This window comes from Procambarus clarkii, chromosome 56, assembly GCF_040958095.1.
Source record: "Procambarus clarkii isolate CNS0578487 chromosome 56, FALCON_Pclarkii_2.0, whole genome shotgun sequence".
Taxonomy (NCBI): Eukaryota; Metazoa; Arthropoda; class Malacostraca; order Decapoda; family Cambaridae; genus Procambarus; species Procambarus clarkii.
Window position 1 is genome coordinate 24,756,035 of NC_091205.1, and position 26,080 is coordinate 24,782,114.

The 26,080-nt window shown below is 45.2% G+C and overlaps 1 protein-coding gene across 8 annotated transcripts in view; it reads right to left on the minus strand.

The window, feature by feature from the left end:
- Positions 1–26,080, minus strand: part of LOC123770779 (serine/threonine-protein phosphatase 2B catalytic subunit 2) — a 213,847-nt gene that overhangs the window by 105,382 nt on the left and 82,385 nt on the right. Inside the window, exon 1 of one of the 8 annotated variants that reach the window (XM_069305918.1) lies at positions 25,059–25,190. The exons of 4 other annotated variants lie outside the window; for them this stretch is intronic. In XM_069305918.1, the coding sequence (XP_069162019.1) occupies positions 25,059–25,113 (55 nt within the window). In that variant the 5' untranslated portion in view covers positions 25,114–25,190. Of the gene's footprint in view, positions 1–21,613; positions 22,657–25,058; positions 25,191–26,080 lie in introns of those variants that run through there. 3 more of the 8 variants (XM_069305919.1, XM_045762929.2, XM_045762927.2) reach the window with 3 other exon arrangements.

Below are 26,080 nucleotides of genomic sequence, written 5' to 3' on the forward strand. Positions count from 1 at the left end.
TCTCAAGTTAACCTCAAGATAACCACATACCCAAGTATCAACTTGGATATTATAAATTTGAAAGGTTCTTTACTTTTCCCTGTTAAGTATTTCGCAAGTCGTCCAAGCGAGTTTAGGCCAGAAAGAGACAATGCTCTTAAAACCAGGATGTCTTTCTCCATACCTGTAGAATCTCTAAGTTTTTACTGCACAAGAGGAAATGTTAAGGCATCACCGTGACGCTCAATGAAAATACAAAATAATAAAAACAGACTCGGGTCTACATGGTTTACAGAGACACAGTGGGCCTTGCATGACGCTAAAAAAGTTTTATAAGCACGACAGTATTGACTTGCCTTAGTAATGGTCTAATGTTCTTTCGACAGTAAGAGCGTCGCACAGCATGCTGCCGTGAACACGCAAACATTTTGCTCATACGCTCCACCTTTAGTACACCTGCGGCAACACCGGCACCTGCGGCAACACCGGCACGTGATAGTGCTTGAGGCTATCTTGAGATGATTTCGGGGCTTAGCGTCCCCGCGGCCCGGTCCTCGACCAGGCCCCCTTTTCGTTACATACCCCCCAGGAAGCAGCCCGTAGCAACTGTCTAACTCCCAGGTACCTATTTACTACTAGGTAACAGGGGACATCAGGGTTAAAGAAAAACATCTTGTCCATTTGTCTCCGCCTCCACCGGGGATCGAACCCGGAACCTCAGGACTACGAATCCGAGGCGCTGGCCACGCAGCTGTCAGGTGCTTGACAGCTGTTGTGCAGACGTTGTGCAAACAGCAGACGTTACTAACGCTCCAGACGTTAGCAACCTCTGTACGCTACACTATTACTAAACCACTAAATGCAACCCATAGTTTTATGTTCAGGTTTATTCCGTTCATAACGTGAACCTTACTGTACATACTGACCATCTTCCTGCTGTACACTTTAACTATCCTCAACCAGTGATATGTTTACATCAACACAATCTTACAAAACATCATCCACGTGGCCTCGCCGCCATCACCACCACAACATCTTACATCACTATAAAACCCACACGCCGTCTATTCTCAGCTTATGTAGGTCGCTTGTACACCAATTACAATGATTCACACACACACACACACACACACACACACACACACACACACACACACACACACACACACACACACACACACACACACACACACACACACACACACTCACTCACTCCCGGCGAAATTAACCACCCGATCCGCAAAAAAAAAATATATATATAGCTTCGTTATTTTATCTGAAAAGCAAACGTAATCAGCATTTTACGTATATTTTAACCCATACCAAAGTGGGTTGGTATTACACTAATGCGTAAGGGCCCCGACATGATACCCGGCGCAGGCATGGTACCCGGGCCAGCAGAGATGTAGGGTCGGCACACTACCACCCGCTACAAGGCTCCAGCTGCAACAATAAATACAGCTGGGCTCACACTCCACACAACACTGGCTCCTGTACACATCCACGCCACTAAACGCTGCTCCTCGCACTGGGTTCACCCCTAACACCAATGGCGGGTCTCGTCTTGGGTTTGTTGAGAGAGGGGTGGAGAGGGGAGATGGTCAAGTTGGGGGTGAGGGGAAAGGGGGAGGGGATTAAGGGTGGGATTGGGGTAGGGGCGAGGATGGGAAGGCAGGTTTAAGACAGCAATGAGCAACTAACTTGCTATTTATTCCTTTGCCTACTGTTTGTATGCAATATGAAACATAAGACGCTTGTAATAATGCTATGTTCGTTGCTAGTATGTTTCAAATTCAACCGTTATGTCTGGTATTCAGCTTGTTCATGGCTGTTATTCAACTACTTACTACCATCGCTTGCTGACCACGATACATTCACTGTGTGTCAATGTATCGTGGAATGTATCGATATATTTCGAATGTATCGAAAAGTTTATATTGGCATGCTTAAAACCCACTGGTGGACATAGAACCACTGGTGGGCATAGAACAACGCAAATGAATCCAATTTATTAATCTGCGCATCAAAAGAAAATTCGTGACGTTACAATTTGAGCGCTGTCTTTCATAGCGCCACTTACTGACCTCTGCCACTTTCGAACCGACCCGTCCACACGCCTAACATTGTGTACGGAATCTACTAATCCGTTCAAAACGCAATGTATCAAGTCAAAATTAAAGCATCGTAACATTGACTGTTTTCTATGCATCGGACTCGATTGATTACGTGGGAGTGTTTGGGGGGCATACGTTTCTGGTTAAGCAAAACAGTTGGGCATTCTGAACTTTTGTGTAAAATCGAGAACGGAGGTGTTGGACCACCCCGTTGATGGACCACTCCGTTGTGTGTATGTACACAAGGTAGGTACATACACACACACACATTACCTTCTGTGGTATATGGTGTACCGCTGTACCAGACGCAACAGTTCCTTAAAACACAATGTTATTCAATATATTTTGGGTTTTATTAACAGTTCGATACATCCACATTTATGTAGCTACTTTATACTCTATGAAGAGTGACTTATAGCAATGTGACATCACCATATCTTCAATAACATCACCATATCATCAATAACATCACCATATCATCATCAATAACATCACCATATCATCAATATCATCATCTCATCAGATTGTTAGTCACGTCATGTGGGGTCAGCTACTGGCAAACTTTCGATGCATCATGAAGATATTCTCAAGAACACTCAAATGCACAAGATAATTACACAGCTCCAGGCACCTCATATTAGCAAGTCTGAAAACATATTCATTAAAGTGGTGTGCGAGAGATATATTCATAGAAATATTCTACTAGAGTTTATCGCCTATTCTTGACAAATACTTTCTATTCATAACCAACCATCTGGTCCACACCATTGAAATTGAAATAAGTTTATTGAGGTAAAATACACACAAAGGGATGAGGTAGCTCAAGCTATTCTCACCCCGTTCAGTACAACGTGTTAGTACATACATAGACACACATCACAAACAATAAACCTGTTACCAAACATTCTGAGAGATAAACATGTACATTTCCTCCTTTTATTACTACTGAACAATAAGGCAATAAAATGCGGCAAAATGCCTCCATAGATTTTCTCTGATGCGATCAATTTCAATTTCTATATTATGCACCCCATACCCATCCCGTGGGCGGTGGTGTAAAGGATTACAGAGGCACATAATTGGTCTGCCGCGAGTCGATGGCCCTTGACACGATATTAATATAATGTCCAGTCATTAAGACATTTCAGACCTGCATGTACGAGTTACAAAGATCATTCCAACCACTTTATTAACTTATGTTCTGGAGGATATCCTCATCATGCATCCTAAGTTTGCTAGCGTAGGTCATAGATCACATCACAGATCACAGCCTAATGGACCAAACTCTCACAAGTCAAGCCTGGCCTCGGGCCGGGCTTGGGGAGTAGAACAACTCCCAGAACCCCATCAACCAGGTAACAACCAGGAAACACGACCCTGTATGACTAACCATCCTGTGAGGGCGATTTCTTTTAGCATCAGGTAGCTAGGGGCAGCTGCATAATTGCAGATGTACCTAAATATGTTAATATTATACCAATACAATATAATTTATTATTAATAATACAACAATATTAATACAATAAAACATTCCTGCATTATTAGAACGCTATTACCGTTTTAGGAAGAGCTTTATGGTTCAAATATGTTTATTGAGACAAGAAAAAATACATCTCAAAGGGATAGAGTAGCTTAGGTTTACATCATTACACACAGAGATCACACTAACGTAATGTATCAAATGAACAAAACCCTGTCGTAGCTCAGTCGATTAAGGCAGTGTCTGGGTTGCTCCCGGACGCAGGTTCAAATCCTCGTCACGGCCCTGGCGGATTTGTTCATTAGCTTAGGCTATTTCTTGTCTAAGCTTACGCGGGGCTTCTGGAGCCATGAAGCAGTTGTTGATTGAACTGAACTGTTTATTCAGTTCAACTGTTGGTTGAACTGTTTATTTCCAGAGGAAATATGATAACGGCAGGTAGTATGAAGGAATAAACAAGGGGAAAGCGCGTTACATGGACAAGTCTATCAACAGTAATAAATTGGCCATTAAATTGCCTATTCGAAATGAATTGACTCTGATATGGTCCAATTTGGCTTTAAACCCATCATTTAGTTTTGTACTAGTTTCATTTATAAGAATTTTGTTGTCATCGCGTCACAGGGTTTAATGCATTAAAGGAAATAGAGCATTAACTCAACTATACAATGCTGTAGTAACGCTAGTGGGCCACAATAAGAGCCAACACTGGCTATCTTGAGGTTATCTTGAGATGATTTCGGGGCTTTTTAAGTGTCCCCGCGGCCCGGTCCTCGACCAGGTCTCCACCCCCAGGAAGCAGCCCGTGACAGCTGACTAACACCCAGGTACCTACTTTACTACTAGGTAACAGGAGCATAGGGTGAAAGAAACTCTGCCCATTGTTTCTCGCCGGCGCCTGGGATCGACCCCGGGACCACAGGATCACAAGTCCAGCGTGCTGTCCGCTCGGCCGACCGGCTCCTGGCAGGCAAAGGACACAGAAACAGTGAGAAACAGTGATAGTGACAGAGGCGCCACCATCACAAGGGCTGTTCCTCTCCACTATTGCAACTGTGTCTACCTCAAATGCACCTTTCAGCTGACTAACACCCAGGTACCTATTTACTGCTAGGTAACAGTGTAGTGAGGTCAGCGTTCTCTTTCTACACTGGGCCTCTTCCTGGCTTTCCGGTCAGGAACATGTTTCATGACAGACTTTTACAACACTACGTGTAAGTGGCTCTGCAAGAATGTGAGAACACCAATGTTATGTACTCCCACAACCCAATGCACCTTGTATATAAATAAATACTTCGGCAGTCAGTTGTTTTATTTCTTGTGTGGGATTTTTATTACCTAGAACAGTTCCCATTCAATGTTTGAAAGTTACCTCGTGTTGATTCCAGGGGTTCAAGATCCTCGCGGCCCGGTCTCTGACCAGGCCTCTATGTTCAATGTTTATTTTCCCAAATCTATCCTTTTATTATTAAAATTGAATCTATTGAATCTGGCCCAATAACAGCAAATGTGACATTTAAAATCTTCTTGAATCGTAAATATACAGTCAGCTATTAAGTGTCGAGGCTTAAGGCTACCAACTTTGTACCTGGAGCATACCTGGAGTGTGTTTCGAGAGTACTGTAGTGCTAAGACCAGGCTCGACTTGTGACAACTTGGTCTAACAGTGTTGCTTGAAGCGACCTGCAAGCCCACAACAACCTGGCTGGCCCAGCCCATCTTGCAAGGTGTCTAAGTGCTTCCTGAAGACATCGCGTGTTCCTGATTACCACAAATTTCCTTTCTTAGTTCAAGTGCGTGTGGCGGGTGTCTCCCCCCCCCAGGGTAAAGCTGGGTAAAGGAGATTAATGCGAAAACGGAGAGATCAACGGAAAACGTACCGTTGATTAAACGGTACTTTAAGATGTTCTACTCGCTGGGGATGTAGTGGGAAACATCTGTTATGGTAGTGCCCTTTAAACCGACAAGCCAGGTGTTGGGAGCGCCCTAGACAGGTGTTTGAGTGATACGTGACCAAAATATCACCACCAACGAACCCTCTGGCACTCACGGAATTGCATTCTGCCAACGTGTGTTCTGATCCCTTCATATGGAAGAGGCGACTGTGGGAGATTAAGCGAGAGGGGGGGGGGGGGGGGGGGGCTGGGTCATCTAGTCCCACAGTTGTACATACGAAGCCAACACAGCCACGTAACTGAGGCGAACACATGGTATCACCTCGTACTCTAAATTACAGTATCTAACAGGACGCCTGTGTCCACTTACCTATTTCATCACGTTCACTGGAATCCAGTAAAGTTAAATAAGCACCCATACTGACAGAAGAGAATTTGGGATATTTCCTCGTTAAATAAACTCTGAAACAACTGTTACGATTCTGTTAGGAAGTATTTGGGGAAAAGGCCACCCCCCCCCCCACACATACACACAGGGGCCTGGTAGCCTGGCGGATAGCGCGCAGGACTCTTAATTTTGTGGCGTGGGTTCGATTCCCGCACCAGGCAGAAGCAAATGGGCAAAGGTTCTTTCACCCTGAATGCCCCTGTTAGCTACCAGTAAATAGGTACCTGGGTGTTAGTCAGCTGTCACGGGCTGCTTCCTGGCCACCCCACCACAAGGGGGGTGGCCAGACACCACAAGGGGGGGGGAGGCCAGACACCACAAGGGGGGTGGCCAGACACCACAAGGGGGGGGAGGCTAGACACCACAAGGGGGGGCAGGCCAGGGACCACAAGGGGGGGGGGGAGGCCAGACACCACAAGGGGGGTGGCCAGAGACCAGAACACTGACCCCTTCTGGTGTGCTAGTCATGCAAGCCTCGTCCCAGTGGGTACCGTCGCCTCGATCAATGATGGCCTGGACGCCCTCTAGCTAACACTATCGCCCCTCCCTCCCCAACCGCTTCCTCCCCTTTACTCCCCCCCCCCCCTTGATAAACATGTATACACTCAAAAGGAAGACAATCACTATAGCTATGAAAACGCCCGAAGAATAAGAGTATAAATGAATACGCAATAATTAAACGTATCAAAATAATATAACAAACTTTGATTTACACAACTCGTTAGCAAAAGTTGCTATACGTGGAGGTGATGATCTACATTGATGGCGAATGCATAAAACATATTGACTTATGCTTTATAAACCTAGAAGGGGACATAATACAATTGAGAAATTTAAATCAGTCCTTCTGCAAGTTGAAACCCATTTTACTACCAAAAATCAGGCAATTGTATACTGTTAGAACATCAGAATTTTAGGACACTACAAAAGGCTCATTGGCCCATATGAGACAACTATTTATATCCACTCAAAACTGCCTTATACATGTCTATCCCACACTTGAAACAATCAAGTGATCCCTACATCTAGCCTACACATTAAATCAAAGAAAATGATAAATCACCGACACCAGTAGATAAGCGGAACAACCCAGACCTAAGCAGGCGATGAGTCACAATAACGTGGCTAAAGTATGTTGACCAGACCACACACTAGAAGGTGAAGGGACGACGACGTTTCGGTCCGGGGTTCATTAATGGTTAGCCTAACAGGGCATAACTGGCCGACCCCTCACAGTGTTCAAGAGAGAACTGGATAAGCACCTCCAAAGGATACCTGATCAACCAGGCTGTGACTCATACGTCAGGCTGCGAGCAGCCGCGTCCAACAGCCTGGTTGACCAGTCCAGCAACCAGGAGGCCTGGTCGACGACCGGGCCGCGGGGACACTAAGCCCCGGAAGCACCTCAAGGTAGGTGTGTATTCTCCACGAGGGCCTCCATGGCGCAGTAGGCTGCAGGTTTACAACATGGTCTCCTGAGTGTGTGCACAAGTCCTCACGAGGGTGAAGAATATAATTACCAGGAATGTTGGCCAATAGTTTACCAATAATCAAGTAATTGATAATTAGTGTACACAGGGACTGTACACTAATTATCACAAGGCAACAAGGCTGAAGACTCCGGAGCCAAATGTAAGATTATCCTCCTGTTAATTCAAACATGATTAAGACAACGAAACCCAACAGTATATATGGATACTATCTTGAGGTTATCTTGAGATGATTTCGGGGCTTTAGTGTCCCCGCGGCCCGGTCCTCGACCAGGCCTCCAACCCCAGGAAGCAGCCCGTGACAGCTGACTAACACCCAGGTACCTATTTTACTGCTCGGTAACAGGGGCATAGGGTGAAAGAAACTCTGCCCATTGTTTCTCGCCGACGCCCGGGATCGAACCCAGGATCACAAGTCCAGCGTGCTGTCAGCTCGGCCGACCGGCTCCCTAGTTTGACTAAATACTTGTCCTATCATTTGAGGCGGACGCACTTTGGAACTATACATTAAAACAAAATGGCTGACAGGCTATTAAAAATGACTTTAAAGCCTTGTATTACGTACCAGTTAATACGCAGATTAATAACCAATCAGGTTATCAATCAACTCCCTGGCTCGACCGGATAAGCTTGACAACTAGGCAACTTTAAACGGTTCGATACTATGCTCTATTATCGTAATACTACGAAATACTAAACTTCACTGATAACACATTCGAAAAAAAAAAATCGCTGCCTTTGAAGCTATGTGAATCAGTGTTCGGGGGAACCTTGATAAACTGGTACAGTGGCCTGTTGTGGAAAGTATTATGTACATTTTGAACATTCTGAGGCCATGCAATGGGATCAAACTCTTAATTGTGGACTCCCAAAGCACAAGCGACAGATACCTGCAGATTCTGGGAGTAGTTCTACTCTCCAAGCCCGGCCCGACGTCAGACTTGACTTGTGAGAGCTTGGTCCACCAGGCTGTTGCTTTAAGCGGATAAATGCCCTCTGATGTTGTAGGTGACAATGCAATACAAAACATTTAAACGGATGTGTAAATAACTGATAATCATCAGTGAGAATACTGATGTTGTTACAAGAATGTAACAACTCTTGTGTCTCAAAAAATACCGAAAGCTAACCTTCAAATGTGTAATGTCCCACACAAGGTAGTACTGCCAATTTGTGTCATCTCTACCCACTACCATCCCCCATGAAAAAAAATCTTTACATCTCCCCATAACCACTAACCCCTTAACTCTTTCTCCCCCTCCCCCCCCCGTCAGACCATCTCCCCTTTCCTCCTCACACCATCTCCCCCTTCTCGAATATTAATATAACATCCTTTATGTACACTTTTGTGGTCTAATGGCACTAAGTTAAACATTATGTTCAACCCAGTCACGTGACTGTTCTCCCTGGAGAAGCAGACGCGCCACACGAATCATCCAGCAGGAGGAACGTCACCGAAGGACGGATACAATAGCTGGAATTAAGAGTCGTATGCCAAGACACTGGAATCTTGTTTGACGTTTTCAAGGTTTAAACTTGCACTGTATCGCCATGTGTCGACCCAGGATAACTGTGATCATCCAACAACATCACTACCCAGTTCGTCCTCCTAAGGTTTGCCAACATCAAGAAAACTGTCAATTTAAAGCAGCCTCTCCTGACCTAACCAGAGAACCCAAAACAGAAAACGGGACAAGTACGTCCCTTTCGCCAGCTGCTTCAATATTCTAGTACGACACTTTTTGGCCTAATGTAACGCATACGATCGAAATGCGACGTTCTTTGTAAGAGAACAAGTTGCATCACCACCCACCATACTTGCCGGACACCACCACGCTGTCACGCAGCCTCCAGCACACGTCAAACACTCACCTGAAACACAAATTTACACGATTAGTTAATGAACCGATAGATATAAAACTCAAACATTAAACGTTTGCAATTTACCCCCGCGCGCGCGCGCACACGCACACACACGCACACACACGCCCGCCCGCCCGCCAATAAGCGTGACTGAATGAGCGTAGCCACGTGGCTAGTGTAGGGGAGAGTAAAGCCAAACTCCTAGTGACGCCGGATGACAGCATCATCACTGATCGATTCATTCAGGTATTATGCACCCCTAAGCCATATTAATAATTTTAAGTTATTTAACCTAGGCAGCTCGTCTAACCCATCGAGGTCTACGTTAGTTCCGGATAACGTTATTGAAATATATATTGCATATATATAAATATACGTGTATATAAACATAGCAGAAGGCACCATGGGCCGGGTAATGACATTTAGGTGATTGAGTGATACACAAAGTCACTAACAAGCACAGTGTTTTGTGCGGGGGCTTCAGCATCGGATTTTTTTCCCGCTGTGGTCGAGAATGTAAAAACTGCAGCTGATGACGTGTGTGAGGACTGTTGTGACCCTAGTGAACGCTCCCTGTGCCTTGGTCAGTCGCTGGGGCATGCCAAGCCTCGCCGACGGGGCCTGGTGCACGTCTTATGCCTCTGGGGCACAACACCTCTAGGTCAAGACGGGCTGGTAAGGCGCCCCCTTCAACTGCTACAGGCTTATCACCGGACGAGAACGATCGCATCAAAACACCTCAATTCCAGCCCTTTGTTAAGTCCCAAGGATATGGCTTGGATAACATCTGAATCACCATGTACCACCTGTACCCCCCACTGTAGCTTGTTACACTGTATTCCCCCCTAGCTTTCCACGTCCATTGACTAAGCCATTAATGACACCGCTAATAGCTATAGCAAATATTTGGGTCACGACATGGCTCCACAAGCACTCGTCTACGTCCACCCACCCCACTAGCACGCCATTAGCCACAAGAGGTTCATTGTCTGCCAAGGAAACTCCATCTTCACTTCCTCCCACAACAATTTATTCAGCGCTATATCACACATCCTCTTAATCTTCCCGCCTAGCTCTTGAATGTTAAATGTTAAGTGGGCGGAGATGGCGGCGGCGGTGGCAGCTGCAGTGATGGCGGTGGCGGCAGCCATCACTGCTAACCTAACAGTGATTATGAGGAAGCTAAGTCTAGCTCTTCATGCCCTGCCTATGAGTCGTGTTGTATCCGATATAATTCACCTTCCCCGGCACTTAAATTCTTAGACGAATCTGGCCTTATAAAGTTAGCGATGAGAGGTGGCTTCCACACCACCATTTGGTCACCATTTGGTCCGGGAGACATCTCCCGTCACGCAGGGTGCAGTTGCGCCTCCACAGATCTCCAGTATCATCTTTTGATACTGGTAATGGCTCGAAAGGGCCACCACTTACGGGCTATTCATGCCCGTGCCACCTCTTGGGTGGCTTAATCTTCATCAATCAATCAGGTGGCTTCCACAACTTCCATCAACACATTCCACTTGTTGACCACCCACACAGGGTACGAAATTCCCTGTTGTCCTTCAGCATTTCAATTTCCAGAGGCAACCCATGTCTACACCGTCTCTTGCCCCTTAGCATCATAATACTGCCACCATATCCCCTGGTTTGTATAGCGGGTGGAGATACTCCCCAGCAGTGTTGGAGGAGCACAGTTGAGGTGGGTGTGGTGGCATGCTGTGGCCAGAGTATAGAATGGCACAGAGGGGGGGGGGGGGAGGGGGAGTAGGAGAGGGGAAGGTGGGGGGGGAGACGCAGGGATGGGGGGGAAGGGAGGGGAGGGTAGTGGTGCTCTAGGCAACACCAGAAGACGAGCAAACAGGATATTACGACAGTGACGGTGGCGGCCCTGCTGCGACGCATCTGTACCGCTGGGACGCATCTGTACCGCTGGGACGCATCTGTACCGCTGGGACGCATCTGTACCGCTGACACCGCCACCACCGCCGCCCCAAATAAAGGTTATTAAAAACAACTGGAGAACGTGCCAAGTACAATGGGGAGGGAATTATAGGAGAAAGTCCATTCACGATCGTAAATATAAACCATGAAATCCATGGGGTCGCGGAGTACACACACACACACACACACACACACACACACACACACACACACACACACACACAAGGAGCGTGTGAGATACTCAATATGAAGCCACCACCAGGATAGATTTCCACCATTAAGGCACGGCAGCACCTCCAAACACGAGACACTGAACACACAATGCCGGATGGCAAAACGGGCTTACTGACTGGAGAAACATTTTCACCCTATTTGAAGGCACGTCCTGTTATTTTTGTATATGCACACGAGAACTACCAAATAGATTCGTTACCAGCTACGGAATACAATACCAGCTTGCATTTGTTATGTAGTTACCAATTTTTTAAGTAAAGAGAAGGGAGAGGCAAAGGTGAGGGGAAGTGTAGAAGTGGGAAATACAGTGAGGTATGAAAGCAGGCGGGCTGTTCGCCTTGCTGACACACAGTAGAAGGTGAAGGGACGACGACGTTTCGCTCCGTCCTGGACCATTCTCAAGTCGATCTATATTTCATGTTTGTCCAACTCAAACAATGAAAGAATCAATATATTTACAAACATTTCAAATATCTTAGTTGGACAGCGTCTCGAGGAGCGGCCGAGGAAGCGGGTCTTCATCTCTCATACCGCAAATTCTGCAGATTGATTGATGAAGATTAAGCCACCCAAAAGGTGGCACGGGCATGAATTGCCCGTAAGTGGTGGCCCTATTGAGTCATTACCAGTATCAAGAGCTGATACTGGAGATCTGTGGAGGTGCGACTGCACCCTGCGTGACTGGAGATGTCTCCCATCAACGGTAGATTGATTGATTGATAAGGACTAAGCCACCCAAAAGGTGGCACGGGCATGAATAACCCGTAAGTGGTGGCCCTCTTGAGCCATTACCAGTATCAAGAGCTGATACTGGAGATCTGTGGAGGTGCGACTGCACCCTGCGTGACGGGAGACGTCTCCCGTAGAAAAAAAAATTCTGCAACTCCGCTGCTCTTCATATATAACTAATCTATCCGTCTCTGTATCCGAGACGGACTCTAGCCATTACGTATTCTCCCCTTCGACAACAGCATTGTTCGTAGATAATGACCGAGGCTGTCGGTTGCAACTGCATTGTTGCATCCTTCTCTGCTATCGTTGTCACGCTGATGATGCTGACGATATCTCGAATTTTGTAAAGAAAAGTGTCTTGAGGGATGAAGTATTCAACACGATCTCCTTCAAGGCTCCTGTCAATACTAATCACATAGAACAACAAATGATGGTCAAGAGGCTGGCACGATTAACATTATTAACATTGACAAAATTAATTACAAATTTTGCCTAATCTGAAGATTTCACGATTAACATTATACATGAAAACGTTAACAAAGAGGAACCTTAGGAGCAGCAGCATCTCCACCAGCCTCTCTCATCCTTGAACCTGTCTATCTTGTTTACCTATACTGCTCCCACCCCCATCACCGCCCCCCCCCCTTCTCCCACCCCATCACCGCCCCCTCCCTTCTCCCACTCCATCAGAGCACCCCCCTCCCTTCTCCCACCCCATCAGAGCACCCCCTCCCTTCTCCCACCCCATCAGAGCATCCCCCCTCCTCCCACCCCCATCAGAGCACCCCCCTTTCTCCCACCCCCATCAGAGCACCCTCCCCCTTCTCCCACCCCCCCATCAGACAGCCCCCCCCCCCCCCCCCGTCAAGTTCCCTATTATCCCCACAAGTTGGGACACTTGTTATAATCAAAAACAATAATTCACAGTAGTTTTAGAATTAAATGAAATATATATATATCATATATATGTATATTATATATATATATATATATATATATATATATATATATATATATATATATAATATATATATACATTTTCTCGTTATGTTCGTGTTTAACTAAATACGACTCGATCACTTTGGATTCGAACGAGAAAAAAAAGGACACCAAATGGTTCATCTCACGATACAGAGTTACAGAAGCCGTAACCAAGTGTCACAACCTGACTCACAAGGTATGGTTTCCACTCCTCTTTCCTTCTCTCAAGGCGTTACATTACCCATAACTCGCCTTACACTTGACGGCCGCATTGGAAAGCCTCGGGCCGCTCCGGCTTTATAGACAGACTTAACCCATTTATTTACAGAGCGATAAACTTTTAAAATGTATTCTGGTATATTTGGAACCGGTAAGCCCCAGCATCTTCCATGTCCAAGTTATTGACATCTTCTTGAGGTTATCTTGAGATGATTTCGGGGCTTCTAGTGTCCCCGCGGCCCGGTCCTCGACCAGGCCTCCACCCTCAGGAAGCAGCCCGTGACAGCTGACTAATACCCAGGTACCTATTTACTGTTAGGTAACAGGGGCATAGGGTGAAAAACTCAGCCCATTATTTCTCGCCGGCACCTGGGATCGAACCCAGGACCACAAGTCCAGCGTGCTGTCCGCTCGGCCGACCCGGTCCTTCTTTGCTCCAGGTATTGCAATATTAGAGAACGAAGAACGACTAGGCGAAGAACGCGAATAGGATAACATTAGCCAAGATGCAGCAAATCTAGGGAAAACATGACAGTATAATATGTTGACCAGACCCCACACACTAGAAGGTGAAGGGACGACGACGTTCCGACTCGAGTCGATTCAAGTCGATTCTCTATCGACTAGAGAATGGTCCAGGACGGACCGAAACGTCGTCGTCCCTTCACCTTCTAGTGTGTGGTCTGGTCAACATTAGCCACGTTGTGACTCATCGCCTGCATATGGTAGAGTATAATATATCCAGCAGTGTATTCTTTCCTACGAGGACAGTTCGCATGTGCTCTAAATGGAGTGAAATACTGTATAGGTTATCTGGGTAGAGAGATGTTCATAGAGACCATAAACCACATAAGCCACTCTTATTTCTAGAACAGAGTGCAGTGTTTTAGCAGTTATATAAATCGGCATAAACCTATTATGAGAGAGTTAATGAGTCGTTGCTTACAGCACTAGTAAGTCACAACTACAAGTATGATATTTAGTGACAGCCTGAGACCTCATATGCCGAGTGATTCATAACTTTCATTGTACATAGAAGCTATCCTTATTATTATTAGATGCAGTTTAGATACTGGTTAGAATATCACAATTTTTAAAAACAGATTTCTGATGCCAGCAGACTCTTGATACTGGGTATCAATACTTGATACCATGATCAACCAGGTTGTTGGTCTGGTTGTTCCACCAAGCAACAACCTGTTGGACCAAGTAATCACAAGTGGAGCCTGGCCCCAGGTCGGGCTCGGGGAATAGAACTCCCCAGACCCTCTGCATGTATAGCGACGCTAAGCCCTGGAAGCACCTCAAGGTAACCCTCAAGGTAACCCTCAAGGTAACCCTCAAGGTAACCTCAAGGTAACCTCAAGGTAACCTCAAGGTATCCTCAAGGTATCCTCAAGGTATCCTCAAGGTAACCTCAAGGTAACCTCAAGGTAACCTCAAGGTAACCTCAAGGTAACCCTCAAGGTAAACCTCAAGGTAACCTCAAGGTAACCTCAAGGTAACCTCAAGGTAACCTCAAGGTAACCTCAAGGTATCCTCAAGGCAACCTCAAGGCAACCTCAAGGCAACCTCAAGGTAACCCTCAAGGTAAACTCAAGGTATGGTCGAGGCCCAGCACCAGCCTTCATGATTCAGCGTGACACGTCAAGAGAGCACCAACCACTGCCACTCACTTCATCTCGTTATCTCCAGATTACATTTCACACTTCACTTTAAATGACGGCTCAAAACTATTGCCCCTCCCCCAAACTGACCAGATATTTCAAAGAATTTATTTTGTAATTTTTAAAGATTGCATTAATACATTTTTTCAATACACAACCACGGCAGTAACACACACACACAGGTGGAGGCTGACTCCATAAACAGTTTCGAATGTAGATATGATAGAGCCCAGTAGACTCGGGAATCTATACATCAGTTGATTGACAGTTGAGAGGCAGGACCAAAGAGCCAGAGCTCAACCCCCGCGAGGACAATTAGGCGAGCGCGCGCACACACAGTTGGAACAAATTAGGTGAGGAGGTGGTGGTGGAGGCCAAGACCGTCAGTAGTTTCAAAGCGTTATATGACAGTACTGGGAAGACGGGACACCACGAGCGTAGCTCTCATCCTGTAACTACACTTAGGTAATTACACATACACACACACACACACACACACACACACACACACACACACACACACACACACAGAGTCAAGTGTAGATATGACAGAGCCCGATAGGCTCAGGAATCTGTACACCTGTTGATTGACGGTTGAGAGGCGGGACCAAAGAGCCAGAGCTCAACCCCCGCAAACACAACTAGGTGAGTACACACACACACACACACACACACACACACACCCCTACCTACCTACCTCAGGCTACACATGTTTAGCCTACTTACCCAGCAAACCGGTTGGCCAGGTATTTACTCCACACCATATTACATCCAACTAAATTAACACTTCTGACAGTGAAATTGCTACGTGTTCAAGAATTACATAAAAAATAATACTCAAATATAAGGTTAAGCAAGGCGTCTCTCATTCTAATACTTGTACGTCTATAATCAGCGGCAATATTGCCTTGTTACATTAATAGTTTGTATAAGTGGTTGTTACCATGCTGCCGTACCTTGTGTACCTTCCGGGGTTCAACAGCTCCGCGGCCCGGTCTCAGACCAGGCCTCCCGGTTGGTCGTCTGGTCAACCAGGCTGTTTGACGGGGCTGCTCGCAGCCTGATGTATGAATCACAACTTGGTTGATCAGGTATTCTTTGGAGGTGTTTGTCGAGTTCTCTCGAACACTGTGAGAGGCCACAGTGCTAATGTTAATAATGACCGATTAATGATCTTCTTAGGGTTATCTTGAGGTTATCTTGAGATGATTTCGGGGCTTTTTAGTGTCCCCGCGGCCCGGTCCTCGACCAGGCCTCCACCCCCAGAAAGCAGCCCGTGACAGCTGACTAACACCCAGGAACCAATTTTACTGCTAGGTAACAGGGGCATAGGGTGAAAGAAATTCTGCCCATTGTTTCTCGCCGGCGCCTGGGATCGAACCCAGGACCACAGGATCACAAGACCAGCGTGCTGTCCGCTCGGCCGACCGGCTCCCTTGCTTGCAGTAATGTTAAATGTGTATCATGATATTCTTGATCTAGTTACCTACATTAATATGTTGCGTTCAGTTGTAATAATATATTATATATTTATTTATATATATATATATATATATATATATATATATATATATATATATATATATATATATATATATATATATATATATATATATATATATATATATGTCGTACCTAATAGCCAGAACTCACTTCTCAGCCTACTATTCAAGGCCCGATTTGCCTAATAAGCCAAGTTTTCCTGAATTAATATATTTACTAGAATTTTTTTCTTATGAAATGATAAAGCAACCCTTATCTCTATGTATGACGTCAATTTTTTTTATTGGAGTTAAAATTAACGTAGATATATGACCGAACCTAACCAACCCTACCTAACCTAACCTATATTTATAGGTAAGGTTAGGTTAGGTAGCCAAAAAAAGCTAGGTTAGGTAGGTTAGGTAGACGAAAAAATATTAATTCATGAAAACTTGGCTTATTAGGCAAATCGGGCCTTGAATAGTAGGCTGAGAAGTGCGTTCTGGCTATTAGGTACGACATTATATATATATATATATATATATATATATATATATATATATATATATATATATATATATATATATATATATATATATTATATATATATATATATATATATATATATATATATATGACCGCATATTCTGTATTTATTATTTTCTGGTTTAGGGCTTCTATCCCTCTAACTATTTTCTTAGCATCAGGGCTTAATTGGAATAGGAGTTCTCCAAAACTCATTTTCGTACTTTTAAGGTGAAGAAAAGAAGTGATTTACTATAGAGTGTATTACACTTATTTGTATAATTTGCACGACGTTTCGAACCTCCATGGTTCATTCTCAAGTGAACAGATCTTACAATACTAGTTGATTTTATACCCGCATTAGGTCAGGTGATAATACAATGAAGGTGAAAAACATGGGGGGATACATAAGGGATAAACATAGGGGCTGCAGAAGGCTTATTGGCCCATACGAGGCATCTCCTATCTAAACACAAATTTAGACACAAAAACACTTAAACACAAAAATAAACACTATTTTGTGTTTAGATAGGAGATGCCTCGTATGGGCCAATAAGCCTTCTGCAGCCCCTATGTTTATCCCTTATGTATCCCCCCATGTTTTTCACCTTCATTGTATTATCACCTGACCTAATGCGGGTATAAAATCAACTAGTATTGTAAGATCTGTTCACTTGAGAATGAACCATGGAGGTTCGAAACGTCGTGCAAATTATACAAATAAGTGTAATACACTCTATAGTAAATCACTTCTTTTCTTCACCTTAAAAGTACGAAAATGAGTTTTGGAGAACTCCTATTCCAATTAAGCCCTGATGCTAAGAAAATAGTTAGAGGGATAGAAGCCCTAAACCAGAAAATAATAAATACAGAATATGCGGTCATATTCAATGAAACATGTTTGAAAGAAAACCTGCTGCCAGTATACACCAATATATATATATATATATATATATATATATATATATATATATATATATATATATATATATATATATATATATATATATATATATATATATATATATATATATAAATTCATATATATGAAGATATATATATCTTTTCTATATCTTTATCTTCCTATATATACTGTCTAGGGGAGGACTAATTTTGCGGCTGGAATACAATGGTGGCTGCGTCCAATGAAAGTCTGCCCCCCTAATACAACTCTTCCCCCCCCCCCTCCCCCCTACTCGCCACTTGTGTACTCCCCCACCCATTACAACACTTATCCCCCCCCCTTGATAACCTTCCCCCTCTTGATCACTTTGTTTGCGTCCCACACTTTAAATCTCTTCTGCTTCTTACGCCGTAATCATGTCTCCTCCTCCTCCTCTCTGTTCACCCCCCCCCCCACTAAACACCCATCACCCCACTTAATATTAAAGTGCCACCCCAAACAACCCTGCTCCTCCTACAGCACGCCAACCATCACAACCTGTTACTTCACGACCATCACCAAACTCCAGTGAACAAATCCACAAGGGCCGTGATGAGGATTACAGCAGCGTCTGGGATGCTCTCGGACGCAGGTTCGAATCCTCGTCACGGCCCTTGTGGATTTGTTCATTTGATGCATCACGCAATTGTGATTTCTGTGTGCAACGAAGCTCCAATCATTCCCCTAACAACCAATTCCAATCTGCTATTATCCACTCGCCCCAATTTCCAGGCTATAGGCAGACATGCCAATCAACACCCCCCTCCTTCTCCCTCGTTCCTATCCCCCCAAAAAACGATGGTGCAACATTGCAGAATTTTGCAATGTTGCACCATCCGCCAGACTTTCACCTATGCTCTCCAACACAAGGCTGATCCCCAATAGCCTTCTGGACTACCAGTCATTATAATCCAGTTCTTTAACCATACCACCAACCACCTCTTTGCCGTCAAACCAGCGTGTGCCACTTCACAACAGTGGACAATTCGTCACCTGGCTAACGAACCTGATGTTGGCCACCTATTTGCTAGGTGTCTCTTCTCCCTCCATCTATTCCCTTCACATACTCTATGTGTGAAGAGGGATGCGAAAATAGTGGTGTGATGTACCACCATCACTATATCTGGTAGGTTATGACTGCTAGATGACGGCCAATCAAGAGGACTCGTGAAACAGACAAGAGCAGGAGAGCACGCAAAAGAGCGCACGCAAAAGAGCACCAGAGAGCGAGGGGGCGGGAAAGTGGGGGAGGGAATATGACCACGACGCGGCTAACAGCAGCAGGAGTATTACAGTTCAAAGATACACACACATTAGCGTGTGCTGGACACCTGTCAATTAAGTCACTGCAAGAGGAAGGAGTGATGGGTTGACGAGTACCGCACTAGAGAGCGTGATGAGCACACCTGTGCAGTTTGATGACATTGTGTGCAAGTTACACACACCACTGTACACCTGGAGATCTTGCTCCACCACGGAGCACATGTGTGGGAGGTATTCCTACACATGTGCCCCCAACCTTCATTTCCCCAAACTGTCAAACGTATACCTTACACACACACACAAAATTTTCTAAAGCACGAACACAAATTTTATTTACCACAATCGTTGGAATCCCTCATTTGCATGCAAGTATTTTAGCATGAAAGTGGTCACAGCATACCCTAACACAAGCACGGTAGCTACAGCATACCCTAACACAAGCACGGTAGCTACAGCATACTCTGATACAACCATGGTAGCTACAGCATACTCCAACACAAGCACGGTAGCTTGTATTACATCTCCGTCACATGTATACCCACTTGAGAGCCCGGACATGACCCCATTGGTGAGGCGAGGGTGGATGACCCACGCAATACTCACCACGTACTCGGCACCCTGCAATCACTCCCACGCAACTAGTTCACTCAACCGCACGCAATCACTGACGAGACGCAGCTGCCTATATAACACGATGGGACACTCGTTCACTCAACCGCACGCAATCACTGACGAGACGCAGCTGCCTATATAACACGATGGGACACTCGTTCACTCAACCGCACGCAATCACTGACGAGACGCAGCTGCCTATATAACACGATGGGACACTCGTTCACTCAACCGCACGCAATCACTGACGAGACGCAGCTGCCTATATAACACGATGGGACACTCGTTCACTCAACCGCACGCAATCACTGACGAGACGCAGCTGCCTATATAACACGATGGGACACTCGTTCACTCAACCGCACGCAATCACTGACGAGACGCAGCTGCCTATATAACACGATGGGACACTCGTTCACTCAACCGCACGCAATCACTGACGAGACGCAGCTGCCTATATAACACGATGGGACACTCGTTCACTCAACCGCACGCAATCACTGACGAGACGCAGCTGCCTATATAACACGATGGGACACTCGTTCACTCAACCGCACGCAATCACTGACGAGACGCAGCTGCCTATATAACACGATGGGACACTCGTTCACTCAACCGCACGCAATCACTGACGAGACGCAGCTGCCTATATAACACGATGGGACACTCGTTCACTCAACCGCACGCAATCACTGACGAGACGCAGCTGCCTATATAACACGATGGGACACTCGTTCACTCAACCGCACGCAATCACTGACGAGACGCAGCTGCCTATATAACACGATGGGACACTTCTAAAAAAAATTTATTTCCATTTATATAGTATTTAAGAATATTTCTTCTCCCATCGTGGAATTTGCATAAATATTACAATGCTGGCATGTTAAGGGTATTACCCGAGTTATTACTTAATACTGGTTGACTTAAGACAATACCGAGGAATTATCTCATTATTAGGTGAGGTTGCCAAGTTAGTTTTCGTTCAACTACAAAACACTTAAATGTTGAACTGAATTAAGGAAATTAAGGAAAATTAAGGAAATTAAGGAAAATTAAGAAAATTTAGCTTGTTCAGCACAAGTAACATGACATCCTGGAGGCCAGATTCACGAAGCAGTTACGCAAGTACTTACGAACGAGTACATCTTTCCTTAATCTTTGACGGCTTTGGTTACATTTATTAAACAGTTTACAAGCATGAAAACTTGCCAATCAACTGTTGTTATTGTTATAAACAGCCTCCTGGTGCTTCGGAGCTCATTAACTGTTTGATAATTGTAAACAAAGCCGCCAAAGATTGAGAAAAGATGTACAGGTTCGTAAGTGCTTTCGTGAATCTGGCCCCTGGTATCTCGACCAGCAATTAGTGGATGTGATGTATCTTAATACTCTAGGTTGTGGCAAAGACGGTGAATGGTGCCTATTATGTGGGCCTGCGGGCCGCTCCAAGCAACAGCCTGGTGGACCAAACTCTCACAAGTCAAGCCTGGCCTCGGGCCGGGCTTGGGGAGTAGAACAACTCCCAGAACCCCATCAACCAGGTGTGTCGTCGTGAAAAGAAAGCTGTATTTATGAAATTGTAAATTTAAATATATACCTAATGTCTGAAATAGCAGGCTATAGTCTCGCTAAACGATAGTATTGTGTAATTTTGTAAATTAGATCAATGGTAATTTTTTCTTGTGTAAGCAGCTTCCTCGCGATTAGGTAAATTTTGATATAAATTGTGTCAATAAGATTACCTTGGGTTGATTGTGGGGGAACAAGGTCCTTGTGGACAGGTCTCCGGACCCGGCCTCCTGGTCGATGGACTGACCAACCAGGCTGTTGAACGGCGCTGCTCGCAGCCTGACGCATGTATTACAGTCTGGTTGATCAGGTATAGCAAGGCCACATCTTTAACCCGCGCGGCGTACTTCTTGCTCCAAGCTGCCAATAACCCCGCCCAAGGGTCAAGCTTGCTCTTAGCTGCGGGCTGCTGGATACTAGCTGTAGGCGCCTAGCTGCAGGCTCCTAGCTCCTAGCTGCTGGCTCCTAGCTGCAGGCTGCTAGATACTAGTTGCAGGCGCCTAGCTGAAGGCGGCAGGCTCCTAGCTGCAGGCGCCTAGCTGAAGGCTGCAAGCTCCTAGCTGCTGGCTCCTGGCTGCAGGCTCCTAGCTACAGGCTGCCGGCTCCTAGCTGCAGGCACTTCTTGCACACTTAACCTGGCTCACGACGTGACTTCGCTCTTCTCCTTACACGGGGTCCAGTGACCCTCTCCTACCACACCGGTTTTAGTCTGCATGTTCCCCCGGCGTGTTGATTTAATGACTGGTCGACAGTCTCGACCAAACACTGACAAGCCTCGGAACACCCCCACGTGTAGTACACGTTTGGTCATGCTGCGTTACCGCTACCTTTTTCAATCTTGTGTTGATGATATCCTCAAAATGCATCCGGAGTCTGCCAGTGCAGACCGCTTATCACATGCCTCTGTATGACTAACCATCCTGTGTGATGGGGATTTTTTAGCATCACCTAGTTAGCTTTTTTGACAAACTGTACTCCACTTCATATAGTCTAGGGTAGCTGCACTAATGCAGATGTACCTATTTCTTAATAAACAAAAAAAATGCGTTACCGCTCCTACACACACCAACGCCAAGCACAAAGGTCACACCAGTCTATCTCTTCAAAATTACCCACCAAAACATGTCGAAAAATGCTTTCATATCACTTAATCTTTTCTCACAAACTGGTCACACACACACGACGACGGCATGTCGACCGAATGGGAGTGAGTAGAGTACTGTTCATGCTCTGACCAGCACTCATTACCTCGCCCGGTAATTCTGATTGGCTAACAGAATTCCCGCCACCGGACGAGCCACACCGGGCTGACCGTTAACGACCTTCACGGTCGTTAACCTTGTTCTCCCTGTAATATTGAAAGTAATATCCAGAATGCCCAATGTTATTCTGAAGAAAAAATCTCACGCCCTATATAAATCTCACGCCCTATATAAATCTCACGCCCTATATAAATCTCTCGCCCTATATAAATCTCACGCCCTATATAAATCTCACGCCCTATATAAATCTCTCGACCTCAACTTGCATTTCAACGTCAGCCTTGTCAGTTGCAACTTTGTAATTGACTGTGATCTTTCACTCGCATGTCAAATCTAAGAAACAGAGATAGGGCGTAAGTGAATTATAAGAATGTGATAAGTGTGTGTAGTGATTAGTGTACGATTAGTGACCCCGATATCTGAGGCGATATCTGGGACGATATGGGGATCATAATAGGATCAAACCCGCATCTCTGGACTTTTGATCGCATCGTATAGTCCAAGCACCTGCTCAAGCCTGTGATAAGAGACCTGACAGGAGCACACTGAACCAGCCTCGACACCACCTTGCTTGTTTGATAGGGTTTTGAGAATAGTTCTACTCCGCCAAGCTGTGTCCACAACTAACCTGCTCAACTACCCCGAAACCATCAAAACCTGTCTCGCGTTTTGTTGCAACTACCTTGACAGTTCAACATTTTCACAATCTCATGCAATTGGAGAACATGCCACAATCACCTCTGATTTAGATTTCAATCTCTCTCATATACTAGCCTCTGTAGCGCAATCTGGTTGATAACTGGATGATAACTGGTTGATGGGGTTCTGGGAGTTGTTCTACTGCCCAAGCCCGGTCAGAGGCCAGGCTCGACTTGTGAGTTTGGTCTACTAAGCTGTTGCTTGGAGCGGCCTGCAGGCCCACATACCCACCACAACCCGGTTGGTCCGGCACTCCCTGAAGGAAACAATCTAGTTTCCTCTTGAAGATGTCCACGGTCGTTCCGGCAATATTTCTTATGCTCGCTAAACTAATCTAAACGATTCCTCCGTTTCAGATATTGTCACACCTTCGTAATGCTGCAATATACTGACCTGCAAGCAAGAGGTTGCAGCAATGTCAGCATGAAGAGAGTAAGTCACAATAACGTGACCGTTCTAGACCCGTCTCAAGTCGAAGTGGTTGTGCCTCAAGAAGCCAGGACGAGCCGAAACCTTGCTACTTGAATTTTTCTTGTGGCAATTGGGTACTTCAGCGTCAAATTGTTTCATGCAGTAGATAGTTGTAAGGATCTCTAGCATAACTGATATTATGCTACATTCACACACTAATAAATTAGATATTCACCGTTTTAACAACTTTAGCAACAACAAAATTTATACAAAAATAAAAAAAGGGCTAAATACACACACACACTCAATCCTAGCAAATGGCCAAGTTATTTTAATGCGCGATTTATGTCGTCAATATCTTTCAACTAAAACCATTAGGCAAATATTCCAGGAAACAAAAATCTGGGTTATAATTCTCCAAGGGTCAGTTTGTCAGTGTGTTTACTCGCCATCAAAGACAGTCGGAACGAAATGAATTTGGCATTTAGACTTGGGTGAAGGAATTATTTCAGTCACAGTTTAAATTGTCAACTACAAGACGAGAGTTTGGGGGCAAAATAGTTTATAGACTTCTTTGTTGTGCATCCCGTGACACAGGCTCGGTGCCAGGCCTCTTTTGTTCACACCCACACTATATGGATCAGCCGGGGTGTGGTGGGTATGTGAGCCTGCGGGCCGCTCCAAACATCAGCCTGGCGGACCAAATTCTCACAAGTCGCGCCTGGCCTCAAGCCGGGCTTGGGGAGAAGAACAACTCCCAGAACCCCATCAACCAGGTATACGAATCGTTCACAGACCAGTGATCTTCATTTGTGTCCAGGGTTCTCCCACCCAGCAATAATCAGCTGCTTTTCCAGCCATTCGATCATCACTAATCACCACATTTCCCAGAAACATCCCCATGATTAAGAAAATAATGAGTAACGTAGACACAAAGTGACATACGCAGTTAATTAAAACACATTAGTCCTTTAACGCTGGCAAGTTAACTAATAATGTAACAGTTAACAGACTAAATGTAACTGCCTACGTTACATTATTACATGGTTACCTTCACACACAAATGGCTTGTCGATCTAAATCCTGTCGAAATCAGATCCTTGACATACGAGTTGTGAGTTCAAAGTCAAACCTACCCTCTGAATCTGCCGAAACAATTGTAAATGTACAAAACCTCTACAATTATGAAATAAATCAAACCCCTCTGAGAACAATTAGAGACCAACACACAGAATGACAAACTAACCCCCTCCAGCATTTGCGGGACCATAATAAACCAAGAGTTTCCCTTTGCGCGCCATGAATGTGGAAAACTGGAGACGGCGGTGGTGGCGGCGGCGAGGCGTGTGTCGGAACAATATTGTGTAGGTAAGCTCATGTTGCTGCGCGAGGGCGCCTGACATCACACATTATCGTGTCCCAAGGCCACTACCACTCCTTCCCAACCTTCCAACCACATATTACACCACCACCATCAACCACCACCACTACTACGTACCCTGGAAACACAAACCGAAACTGTCTCTATTTTCCGCTTGTTACAACTTGTAATAAAGCTGTTACATCTTGGCTTAACGTGTTTATGACGTATTAGAACGTTAAATTTTTAAATTTTGCCCCGAGGGGCGAGTTTATTGGGCAGCGCCACTCATCTTGTGAGTGGACACACCGCCATAGCAGCATGTACAACACTCCCCAATAGGAAGAAAACTAGAACGTTGTTACAACTTGCCATATTGGTTGTTATAACTGGTTAGGTGTTAAAACTTGTTCGAACGTTGTACCAACGTCGTAGTTTCAGTGTGTGTTTGGCGGGTACCTACCTACTACAGCTGGACCACACAACACACGAAGCAAAGGAAAATTGGTTTACAAAAGTCCTTTTACCTTAGCACACAGTGAGGGAGGGAAGGGGGGTGTGGAGGAAGACGTGGGGGTGTGGAGGAGACGTGGGGGTGTGGAGGAGACGTGGGGGTGTGCGTGAGAGAATGTCGAGAGCGAGACTGTTCGTTGGGCTAGACACTAACGAGATCATTAGCGCCATTATAAACTACCCTTCTGGTTAGGTTTAAGTCTCTGCTGGAACCTTATCCGTTTAATATTCACGTGTATAGCTCGTCTCTTAAGTTATCCCGGCTGTGACACACACACGCACGACGCCCCTAAAGAATGCTTTCTTCTATTTAAAAGATCAAATGTGTGCAAAACGTGTTACTACAATGGTTAACGTAATATAATACGAGAAAACCAACAAGGGCCAATGCAAAC